General features: G+C 40.8%; 1 protein-coding gene across 4 annotated transcripts in view; it reads left to right on the top strand.

Annotated features, from left to right (window-relative positions):
- LOC100619450 (zinc finger protein OZF-like) overlaps window positions 1–12,305 on the top strand; it is an 87,655-nt gene that overhangs the window by 58,166 nt on the left and 17,184 nt on the right. The window contains exons 1-3 of one of the 4 annotated variants that reach the window (XM_056825848.1): window positions 7,409–7,824; window positions 8,291–8,413; window positions 11,269–11,395. In XM_056825848.1, coding sequence (XP_056681826.1) covers window positions 8,381–8,413; window positions 11,269–11,395 — 160 coding nt within the window. In that variant the 5' untranslated portion in view covers window positions 7,409–7,824; window positions 8,291–8,380. Of the gene's footprint in view, window positions 1–7,408; window positions 7,825–8,290; window positions 8,414–10,960; window positions 11,164–11,268; window positions 11,396–12,305 lie in introns of those variants that run through there. The other 3 variants (XM_056825847.1, XM_056825849.1, XM_056825846.1) reach the window with 3 other exon arrangements.

Below are 12,305 nucleotides of genomic sequence, written 5' to 3' on the forward strand. Positions count from 1 at the left end.
ATTGTTTCACTCAAGTATCAGCAACCTAGATGGTCAGGAAAATTCAGTCCAAAGTGAGCCTTGGGCTGCCTTCTCTATAACCATCCTAGGACTTTCTCTCCTTAGAGCACTTGCCACTGGATGCCAGAGGCCTTCTTTTCCTTAAAGGACAAGTCTCACCCATTAAAAGCTCAGAGAAATTCTGCTTGTCAGCAGTCCAAAAACAAATTTCCATACCCTCAAACAAGCTTTTCTGACCATTTGTCCTCTCTAAGGATTCCTTAAAGCCTATGAGTCTACATTATAGCAATTATTCTTACATATTTTGGCAATAATTAATTTGTTACAATTTAGTCATAAGACCTGAACAGGAATGTTGAATTCATTAGCTCTACAGTAAATACAAATCAAGGCTAGATCATATCCTGACCTTAGGCTCTCTGAAGGAACTAAGACAAGACCAGTCAGGAATCTCTAAGGAATTTTCAAAGAAATTCCAGAATTATTTGTGATTTTCCAAAACTACATACATCAATTCTAGAAATGATCCCTAAGTTAAAGATCAATTATGAGAGCAAAACATCTATCTGTTTTCTTTCATCTTCTCTCTCTCTCTCTCTCTCTCTCTCTCTCTCTCTCTCTCTCTCTCTCTCTCTCTCTCTCTTTCTCTTTCTCTCTCTCTTTTCCTTCAAAACCCAAAACCCTCTGCTTAAAAAGCAGAACACAACTTCCATTCTTCCTTCACAAATCTGAATTCAAACCCAACATACCTCTTTACCTTCTCTGACTTGCTTTTACCATAAGTCAAACGAACATTCCCTTGGTATCACTTCAATTGCTAATTAGTAACCAAAAGAATTCTGATTAAAGGATCATTGAAATACTGTATCTTTAGCATAGTACTCATCAGTTATAAATTTCAGTTCATAGAACAAATTGGCAAACTGAGGTAACCACTGAGTTTTGAACACAATCTATGGTAGAGTCAGATTTGCAATGAGCTTGTTTACATCCAACCAATACTTAAAATACATATTTCAACAGCAACTCACATAACATTTAAAAAAAAATTTCATAAAGCATTTAGTATTACAGGATCTATTTTAAATTTAGAGATTTGAAACCTTTTAATAAGAACTGTAAACCTTAAAGCAAACCTTTTGACAAGCAGGCTGATTGTCTGTTTTCAAGATCAAGAAGTTAAATGTAATAATAAAGTTATTTCAACTTTAATACACTGGGATGAAAACCATTGAGATGAAAACCATTTGATAATTTAAACAAAAACCCATTTTTGGTAAGTTTAAACACTTAAACCCATTTTTTTCTAAGTATGGAATGCAGTCTTTGAGGCTATACCTCTAAAAACCTATTTTACAAAACCAATCTTTGGCTTTCCTATACAAACAAATTTCACTGTCTGACAAAATTAGAATTAGGATGTTATTCTTTAAAACCCATATACATACATGATCATAATTTTGAAATAAAATACCAATAAATACCTCTAGTAGACAGATTTTAAGCATTACTTCCTTCTGGCTAGCAGACAGGGAAAGGAGATTTATTAGGTCTTCTTATCTCTCCCTGTTTACCTCAAAACAGAAGATAATTAATAGGTTGTTCTACAAGTTGAAAAAAACTTAGTTTTAAAAGTGTAAAACATTAAAAAATCCCCAAAATAGGGGTGTCTCACCAGTTTTTCTGTTCAGAATCAATCCTTCCTCTCTGCAGTAGAGGAGGAAGGCAGATCTGATCTGAGATCAGTGGCAGATCAGTGGCAGAGCAGAGGCAGATCAGTGAACTGAAAAGCTTCCCTGTTTCCTTCCCCCCACCCCATCTCCACCTGGGTTTTTTTAGGTGGGCCCTTGCCTTAAAATCTAAGTGAAGAGTAGAGTTTGGGGAACTGGGATCCTGGTGAGAGAATAAAGCTAAAAGGTACAGAGCTTCTGTCCATAAAATATGTCCAATTGCCACCTGGTGTTAGAATTTAGGGTAACAAAAAGTCAATTTCCTCATCATTTTTTTTATGTTGCTCAGCTATTTAACATGAGAGAAAACAAACAAACCAAAAATCCAACTGAATTTTCTCTCAGGCTTCTTAGACTTGATCTCTTCCCAACAGGAGAGGCCTTCAAGAATCTTCTCACTTTGTCTTAATTAGGTTGGCTAGTCCCTATCTGGCTGAAAAAAAATTTCAATTTCAGGGTGCCATGGATAGGCCATGCCTCTTGCTTACCAAGGATGTAACGTGGCCAGTCAACATTACAAAAAGAAATTGGTTGCTTTTTCTTTAAACTGTTTAGTGCCAATTTTTTCTAATTTTTTAAGTATACACCCCAAAGGAGAATCCCGGGGCATTCTCTTTCTCTGTCACATTTAGATGCAGAATTGGCCAATTCCACACCGAGGGTCAACAACTGTGCATCCACAGAAGTTGCTGGACCAAGAGCACTCAGTTGAAAACTGAGGCGGCAAGACTTCCCACACAACTTAGAACCGTCTTCCAGTATAACGGGGAGCCGACAGATAGACCCCAAACTTCAGCGGCCAAGACTGATCTGGGGCCGATGGGAGAGAGAGCACGAAAGAGTTCCCACAAAGATATCACCCAAAAGATGGGGGTTTCAGGAGTCAAAGAAAAGGCTTCTTCCTACCTGAGAATCTGTGTCCTCGTGGATGATCCGGGGTACAGGAGTAGCTTTCAGGAGAGCCAAACACGTTAGGCATCAAAATGTTATGGGTAGGAAGGATACCCTTGGGGTTCGGGAAGGAAGGCCTTTGCAAGCAGGCAATGACTCCAAAACTTAGCTTAAAAACAAAAAGAGATTTATTAATTTAGAAAGTAATGTTAAGAGTGGCCAGGAGGATAGCAAGGTGGGATAGCAAGATGGGGAGCAGTTCCTTGGGAGGACATCATGAAAGGAAAGGCTGTTCCCCCATGGGGACAGCATGGATGGAGAGGCTGTCCCCTTTCTCTGATATTCTTGATCTTTTGTTCTTCCAAATGAATTTTGTTATAATTTTAATTCCAGAGCAGACCTTTCCCCCCACACCCCCACCCACATACACCCCTGTCTCTCTTCCCAGGCCTGCCACAACCCTTGCTCAGTGGGGGCTTCCAGGCTCCTGGCTGTGAGGGCGGGGACTGAAGCACCAGCCCATACCAGGGATCTTCTGTGCTGCACCATGACCTTCCAGAAGGGGGCTGAGACTTCTGCTCCCAGCTGCAATTAACGGTGCAAGTATAGAGTGATCTGCAGACAAGAAGTAAAACTATAGGCAATTAAAAAAAATTTTAATAGAATAAAATAAAATTGATTACATCAAACTGAATTGAATCCAATTGGATAAATCTTAATAAAAGAATTAACCAAAAATATTGAATTAACTTAAATAAAATCAAATTAATAAACTTGGAACAAAACCTAATTAAGTCACAGTAATACAATGCGATATTAATTAATCACATATACTAATTCAGTGCTTCATTATTTCAAACTTCATAATAATTTTTTTAAAAAACCAAGATAGTTATTATAAGTAGATATTTATTATTGATACTATTGCTTTGCAACAATTACTAGTGCCATGCCTTGGTTTCTTATTTAACCATCCTGTAGCATGGTTGCTTTCTACAATAAAATTCAAGTTGTGTCTCACTTTTTTTTTTAATGTTTTGGGATCCTTTCATTGTTGGCTGATTCAGCAATAGTCAAAATAACTCCTCACTGATAATTGTGAATTTTAGATTTATTCCACCCTGCTTAGTCTTTAGAATGTTAGCAATCAGGAATATATACACCCCTACTTAAGGATTAAGTGTGGGGGAGGATGGCCTGTGACCCACATGTGCTAGCAAGTGACAAATCAGAAACAACTGACTGACCCTCTGGGCTGTCCTAAGCCAACTTTAAGCAACCATTGGTACATGTGAGACATAGGAAGTGATGTAAAGAACTGCTTTTATATTTCATGTCACTTCCTGTGAGAGGGACTTTGGTGGGTTTTGCGTTGCTTCATGATTTGGAGGGCTGGAGTGTGGAGACTGAGACTGCTTCCCTTAGGTAACCACGTGGTGAGTGTTAAGGCTGAATCCTCTTTCCCTGGCTTTCTGAAGGCACCAGCCTCCAACTCTGTGAGATCCCTATTTAAATCCCTAAGTATCAGTGTGGAACAATTATCAGCACTTCTTTCTCCTTCCTGTGGGCAAGGAAGGGGTTAATAGCTTTTGAAATACACTTCTTTCTCCTTCCTGTGGGCAAGGAAGGGTTAATGGCTTGTGAGCAATTATCCTAAGACTGCTTGGCTCAATTTAGGTTTTAACCTTGTCCCATACTTCTTTAACAAGTGGGCTTAGCTTAAAATTTTGAATGTATCAACCCTCTTCATGATAATTTAGTCTCAGTGGATGATAGTTTGAATTCCACAACTTCCAAAGAACTTTAATTAAGTCCTTTAGTAATCTCTCAGTGTGTAACCAAACTGAAGTTCAAAGCATTTACCTTCACTCCTCTCAAACCTCTGTCTAAAGTAGAATAGAACTTCCAGTTTAGTCTTCTTTTAGCTCAAAACATTACCACATACCTGATTAAATTCCAGCAACATTATTCCAATTTATAATTTGTTGTATCTATTTCACACTAGAATTCAAGCCCTTCTTGATTTCAGGGCTGGTCAAATTTGTCTTGTTAAGGACATACAGTTTGCATATCATATGCCCTTAACCTTTTTAGGTGGTACAAATATAGTACAAATGCACACATAATTTGTATCTGAATACACGTTCATCTCTAGATCCCAAATTCCTTTCTATACATTTTGCACATTTAAAAAAATGATTCATATAATTTTAGTCAAAGAAAACACCGTTTAGCTCAGTACTGGTATTATTAAATCCTATGTACATATTACCCACTTTAAAAATTTTTTGTGTGTCATATGAGTACTTGTTGCTAGTTCTGAAAGCACATAAATTAAAATAACATCTGATTTGAAAAATACCAAGTTTAAATTCTAGAATAAGTTCTTCTCAACAACATAACAACTTTTTCTGGATGACTTTTACATCTATTAAATAGCCAGTACAATTTCTGTCCTTATAGAATAAAGATTCCTCTCTGTGTCAGGCTGGCTATCAATCACATTTGGACAATTCTCAAATTCACTGAAACCATTATGCATTGCAAGATCTAACAAAACAAACCTCTAACCATGAGTTTTTGTGCTCAATAAAAATCTGGCTAACATTTCACATTTAACTGACAAACAGTAATACATGAAATTACATTTGTACCATATCAAAATCATTAGCAATCCTCCCAAGTTGCATGTATCAACCATTAGAATTAATTTTTTGGATGGGGAGGGCCATTGTTGAAAAAGTGGGGTTGTTCTTGGAGGGGGGGTAGGTGGCGGAGGCGGCATCGGGAGGAAGGGGTGGGGGAAACCTAAGGATCTACACACACAGGACAAACTTGTTACCCTTCTTCTCCTGGCTCACCAACCCTTAGGGAGAGCAAAGATTTTCCTAGGCAGAAACCTCAAGCTCCCATTGATTGTCCTAAAAATCCACATAAGCCACAGACTTGTCCTCCCATTCCAGCCCACCCATCTAGCCCATCTGGCTCTGAGTGGGTTACACCTGGGGCTGGGGAAGGGCTCCTCTGAGTGCCAGTGGAGCAGAAAGGACATGGCAGGGGGCCAACCCATTGCTCCACTGGGTTTTTGGCTTAACTCCTTTTCTGCCGACCAAGAGTCCTACACTAGTAGCTGGAGACTGGGAAGAGAGGAAACCTAGGGATGTATGGGGGTGGGGGTCCAGGGGTGGTGATCCCGAAGGGGGAAACATGGGAGGGGTTGGGGTCAGTGCCTTGGCCACCAGGATGGTAGAGGGGTTGGTGGCCACCAACACCAGGGGATGGACCCAGGGAGGAGGATCCAAGACCAGGTCCTGCCAGGTCAGGATATAAGGCATTTGATCAGGGACACAAATAACAAAGAGAACAAGACAGACAAAGAGACAGACAAAAAGACAAACAAAGAATTCTCTTTCGGGGGTTGGAGCTTGCTCAAGGCTCCAGCCCACCTTCCCTGGTGTCCTTCTAAAAGGACCCAGTGTCCCTTTTACTTGTCCTGTGCCTGTAGTGCACAGTGCCCTTTTGCTTAACCTGTGCCCATAGTGTGTCCACTACGGGGCTTCCTGGAATTTTAATTCCACCAGGGACTCTAACCCTGGGCTTCCCCTTATCTTCCGGGGGCAGAAGGTCTCCAACCTTCTGAAGTTCTGACTCCCCCTTATTTCCCGGGGGACAGAAGGCCTCTAACCTCCTGAAGTTCCATAGAAGGCCTCCAACCTTCTAATGTTCCATGTACCTGTCTCCAAGCTCTTGTAGGACTCCCTCCCCACCCGTCTAAATGGACTCGCTTCCCGACTTTCTCGACCTTGTCCCTCACGGGAAACAGAAGCTTCGGTAATCACCGATCCACACTCACACACAGGTGGAATAAGACCATTTATCAGGATTGGGCTTAGCATAGGTCCCCTCGTATAAACCCTAAGGTGGGGAGGCTAGCCGGACCACTTAGCTGTATGCCCTAATCCTGTGATCTGTTCCCCATCAGTCACAGTCACACAACCAATTACACTGCACAGACACTCTGCTCACCTCTGGAGAGTCACCACAAAATCTGGGAGAGAACTTCCCTTGTCCTGGAGGTCCTCAGGGTGTCATATCAATATCAGCCCCCATATGTTAGGGTTCAAGTGGAAGACCACCCTAAGGAGCACATGGAGACAATGCAATTCAGGCAAGGGGAAGTTTATTACTAGCAATGCTAGGGGAGCCCAGTCAAGGGGTTCCGAAGAGGCAGAGTCAGAGTGGAGTTTATATTGGTTAAAGCAGTCATAGTAGAGTTACTTGATGGGGGACCCCTGTAGCTCCTGGGGCTTTACACAGAACATTCTGTTGTGGGACATTCTGTTGTCCCATACAGAGTGAGGATCAGTTGATTTTTACTGCATAACAAACTCCAGACTTGCTGTGTCCTTCCCCTTGAGGTTATGGATCTAGCAGGGAGCCTTCCTTTTATTGTTGTGATAAATGAGTTAAGGGTGGGACTGGCTAGCCATGGTGAACTTTGACCCATTTTGAGAGTGTGCTGGGCCAGCCTCAAGGCTGGGGAAAGCTTAGACTGACACCTTCCTTGTATGGACAAGGACCTGCTTCTCTTGTGAAGAAATGAGGAAGGAGTTGAAGTCCCCTTCCTCAGTGGTTATTTATGAATCTGAGAATTCATCTATTTTGGCCCCCAAAACCACACACATTTTTTTTTGTTTTATATGTTTTTAAATTAAAAATGTACTTTATATATAACAAATAAAGATTTATAGATAATAAAAAAGAATGCTGGCTTAACATAACTTACTCTCTACACACATAACGCTACTTTAAAATGGAAAATTGACCTTACAAATTACTTGTGATGTGTAACTATTGCTAAACTTAATTGCTATTTTTTCCCCCTTAATTATCATTTTCTTCATTGAATTTTGGCTGTTTTGCCACACTTTCCTTGATTTCACTTGGAGGCTGTTTCAACAAAAACCTTTGCATGGAAGTTTGTGTTAAAGGGATTTTCTTAGTCTCTCCCAGTATCTCCCTCAGAGGCCAGAGAGCAGGTTTCTAAGTAGATAAGAACTGACAGGAGTCAATGAGGCAGAGCTGAAGATTCTGTTACCAGGGAGACCAGCCTGAGGAGAGGAAGTAGCTGCCCTCTGACAGGAAGTTAGGTGGGATAGTTGGTCAGTGAGGAGATAAAGGAAGCAGCTGGTCAGAGTTGGGGGTCAGTTGTGTGTCTGTGTCTGTTCATCCTTTTAAAGGATCACAGAAAAGGGAAAAATACAAAAGTGCTGGCATCAGGTGGGGGCAGATTTGTCTGGGCCAGGAGCCATGGAGGGACTTTGCCCTCCCCAAGAGAAAAGAATGGATCCTCCCACCCCCCAGACTGGGATGGGGGTGGGACTGGTCCTGCCCTTCCCCAAAAGTCCCAGGGGAGAAGCAGCCAACATGAGCCTGGTTAGAGTAGGGGGTTTGTGGTCATGCCCACAGCCCATGGAAGGAGCTCTGATCTCTGGCACAGAACAAATGCCAACATGTTTACCCCCAACCCCCACCTGATGCTCGTCACCCCATCCAGCTTCTCCTGCCCCCCCCATTACCCAGTAATCTATACTCCTAGGAGTCTCCTCTGAGGCCTGGGGAAGGGTTGGGAGCTCCTCTGAGCCCCTCCTCCCCCTTATTCCCCACAGGTGTAAAAAGAGGAAGTCTTCCTACCTTGGGGCTCTCACGCCCTGAAAGACCACAGTCTGGGCCAAGCAGAGACCCTGGAGCCAGAGGGAATGACCTCTGGGACCCAGAGGCCCCCATTGCAGGTGAGTGCAGTACATCCCCAGCCCTGGCTAAGCTCCCCCAAGGTGGAATGCAGCAGAACTAAGACCTCTGTCTTTCCCAAGCCTCCAGGGGCGCCATCACTGCTTGCTCTCAGTGTGACCTCAAAGGTTACCCACAATCCCCAACTGTGTTTTGGGGGTTTTCTAGGGCCTCTGTAAGCCCTATCTGGATGAGCCAGCCCAGGTTCCAGAGGGACAGGCCCAAATGCAGACATTTATTCATCCACCCTCCAGTGTGACACATTCCATTAGAGGATGATGCCTGTGTGTCCCACCATTCCAGGAATGACCCAGGGACAGTTTCTGCTCCTGACCTCCAGGTTCTGGGTTTGGACAGGTCAGTCAGGCTGCCAGGGAGGCTTTGGAAGAAGTTTGTGATGAGATCAGGTGAGGGTACAGAGAGGAAAAGGTGTGTTTTAAGTGGAAGAAAAAGGATGGGAATTCCAGGGGAGGGATAAAAGGGTGGCTTTTCTAATATTAAACTATCAGGAACTTAGAGGGCATTCAACATAGAGAAACTTTAGCTTTCCTTTTCCTATTTAAATCATTTATCTTGAACTTCAGAAGATTATCTAACCTGTTGCTTTCTCAATATTTTTCATTTAGGCCCTTTATTTGTTTTATTTTTTAACTTTAAATTTTTTTATTTAGAATATTTTTTCATGGTTATATGATTTGTATTTTCTCCTGAACTTCACTCTTCCCTCCCTTCTCCTCCCTCCTTCACCTAGTGCTAAGTAGGGTGATCAAGATTTTGTTGATTCAATTCAAAAGTAGACAAGGGAGAGTTAATCCTTTCTTCATAATATGGTGAGGTACTAAGTAGGGGTACTTAAGTTATTGTTAACCAAGTGTTAACTGAAAATAGACAAAGGGAATAAAAGATTCCCTTTCACAAGTGTAAACTCAGAATAGACAAAGAGGACAAAGAATTCCATTTTCTCATGGGTTAAGGGTAGGGCTGGCAAGCCATGGTGAACAATCCATTTTGAGAGAGTGCTGGGCCAGCCACAAGGCTGGGGAAAACTTGGACTGACACCTTCCTTCAAATGGACAAGGATCTGCTTCTCTTGTGAAGATGTAATGAGGGGGGAGTTGAGGTCTCCTAAGTTCCCCTCCTCAGTGCTTATTTGTGAATCTAAGAATCAACCTGTTCTACCCCCAAAAACCATGCAAATTTTTTGTTTTATATGTTTTAAAATAAAAAATATACTTAATATGTAACAAATAAATATATTTGTAGATATTAAGAAAGAATGTAAAGAAACGAACTTGTTTATGAAATGCTATTTACCTTCAAGGTCAGCTGAAGATGCTGGTGGAGGTTTTCATTTCATGAGCTATTGCTTAACATAATTTCCTCTCTACACACCTAATGCTTACATTTAAATACAAAATTGATCTTACTCATTACTTGTGATATGTAATTATTGCTAAACTTAATTATCATCATTTTCTTCATTGAATTTTAGCTGTTTTGCCAAACTTTCCTTGATTTCACTTAGAGGCTGTTTCAACAAAAACCTTTCCATGGAAGTTAGTTTCTTCCTCCCTTTCAGAATGATCATGTGTGAAACAAGTATCCTTACACAGCTCCAATGCAGGACCTGTTAGAACTTTTTCTAAGTGTATCTCTACAGTAAACTGTTTACTTTTTCCCCATATCCTGAACCTTTCCTTAATCTCACTTGTACTCATTATCTCATCTACCTTGGGCTCCTCCCACAGGGAGAAGCTTATGGTTCAAATATCCACTTTAGTTAAAGCAAAAAATCTAGATTGGGACTGCTAGTATCTGAAATTGCTCATGACTTAAGGTGCTCGTGTATCAAAGCAGCACTATACATGTCTAGATAGATAGAAAGAGAGAGAAAGATTAAGATAAGATAGAAGTGCTAGAGGAATTATCTTTTTTCTTTCTTTTATATTGTGGAGAGGTTCAACTGACCTCATTAAATGACCAGTCTTTTAATAAATTAATTACAAATGAAGAAATTCTGCCTCTTGAGAATTCCAGTCACTGCAGTCAATGTCTGTTTTATCAATGAGCTCAGTCCCCAACCCCAGTTAATCAAATATCTTTTTAAAAGGTGAAAACTCCCTCCTTTCCTCATCACATTTCCTCTTCTATAACTAAATATAAAATGACTGAATATTTTCTAGGAAGAAATGACATTAACCATAAAGCAAAAACAGGATGTCTTGGCACATCATACCCAGTGTTTTGCCAAATTCTCATTATAACAACAAAAGCCTGCTCTTCTCCTCATTGCTAGAATCAGTGTCTGACCTTATATAACTGGAGTCCTCTTTATACTTTCAGCTAGATAAGAGTTGCTTAGCCTTTTAGGAAATTAAGTAGAGAATTCCTTTTTCTTTGTTTTTATCCTTATTAATCATTGGTAATATTTTCCCCCGTATACCCAGAAATTGCTTCCTTCTCACAAACTTCAAAAAATGTTCTTACTAGATGAATTCTGACAGTTGTGATGAGGAGGGATTTCAGATCATCTTCTCTCTTCTCCACAGAATCTCCCGCCTCCCTCAGAGCGCACACACCCTATCCCTAATTCCTTAGGGAAAAGCATTTCAGAGTGAGACACTTCTCCAGTCTTTACTATCCCAACATGATTCTCACTTCAGACACAAAATGCCTTTGTCAGTGTTTCATTGGCATCTGAATGACTGGTCTCCAGAGCTCTTCTGACACTCTTCAAGGTGAAGAGTTTGGGGTGAGTCCCTTGTGTGCTTCAGTGTCTTCAAGTTAGTTGATGAGACCTGGATTGGATGAATTCTGCAGACTCAGCTCTAAATATTGTGACTTTTGCTGGTTTTAGGAGTCAATAACATTGAAGGATGTGGCTGTGGACTTTACCCAGGAGGAGTGGTGCCTGTTGGACCATACTCAGAAAGAGCTGTACAGGGAGGTGATGCTGGAGAATGTGCAGAATCTACTCTTCGTGGGTAAGGACCACTTCTTCTGTTAACTCTGAATCTGCCATTAAGGGAATATCTTCATTCCATGCCAAATGTACAGCATTTTAAGACTTTATAGAAGCAAAAGCTGGAATTACCCTGAGAATATCAAATGAACCTTAAAAGAGTGCTTCTAGAATGCTGGAATCAATGAATGAACAAGGGTCAGAGTAAGGTCTTGAAAGGTAGGCAGAAAGGGTCTATTTCTGGGGACAAAGAGGAATTGTATATAAAACTGCACAAAGGGAAGTGAAGAAAATCTACCCTCTATATTCTGCTCCATATCCTGTACCAGGGCAGAAGGCAACTTCAAGACCCTGGACCCTTTTTAGCCTTCATTAGTGCCTCCCATGCTCCCTCCTTCAAAGTAGGGAAACAGAGAGTAAAGGGAAGGGGATGGAGAAGAAACTATTGGACTTCAACTCAAATAAGAAAAGTAGGAGTAGCAATTATGAACTCAGACAAAATTAGAGCAAAAAAGGATCTCATTAAAAGAGATAAGGTTGATAATTACATCTTGATAAAAAAGGTAGTTTAGATAGTGAGACCATATTAGTTCTTAACATATATGCACCAACTGATATAGCCTCCAGATTTTTAAAGTAGAAACTAAAGGAGAATAAGGAGGAAATTGCTAATAAAGCTATACTGGTAGGGAATCTCAACCTTCCTTTATCATAACTCTCACCAAAAAATAAATAAGAAAGGAATAAAGGAAGTGTATGAAGTTTTAGACAAGTTACATTTATTAGATATCTGGAGCAAATGGAATGGAATGGAAAAAGGAATATGTCCCCTTTTTAGGCATACATGGAAAATATTCAAAAGACCATGTGCCAGGGTATAAAAATTTTACAATGAAATGCAATAAAGCAGAAGTAATAACTGCAACCTTTTC

This window comes from Monodelphis domestica, chromosome 4 (genome assembly GCF_027887165.1).
Source record: "Monodelphis domestica isolate mMonDom1 chromosome 4, mMonDom1.pri, whole genome shotgun sequence".
NCBI lineage: Eukaryota > Metazoa > Chordata > Mammalia > Didelphimorphia > Didelphidae > Monodelphis > Monodelphis domestica.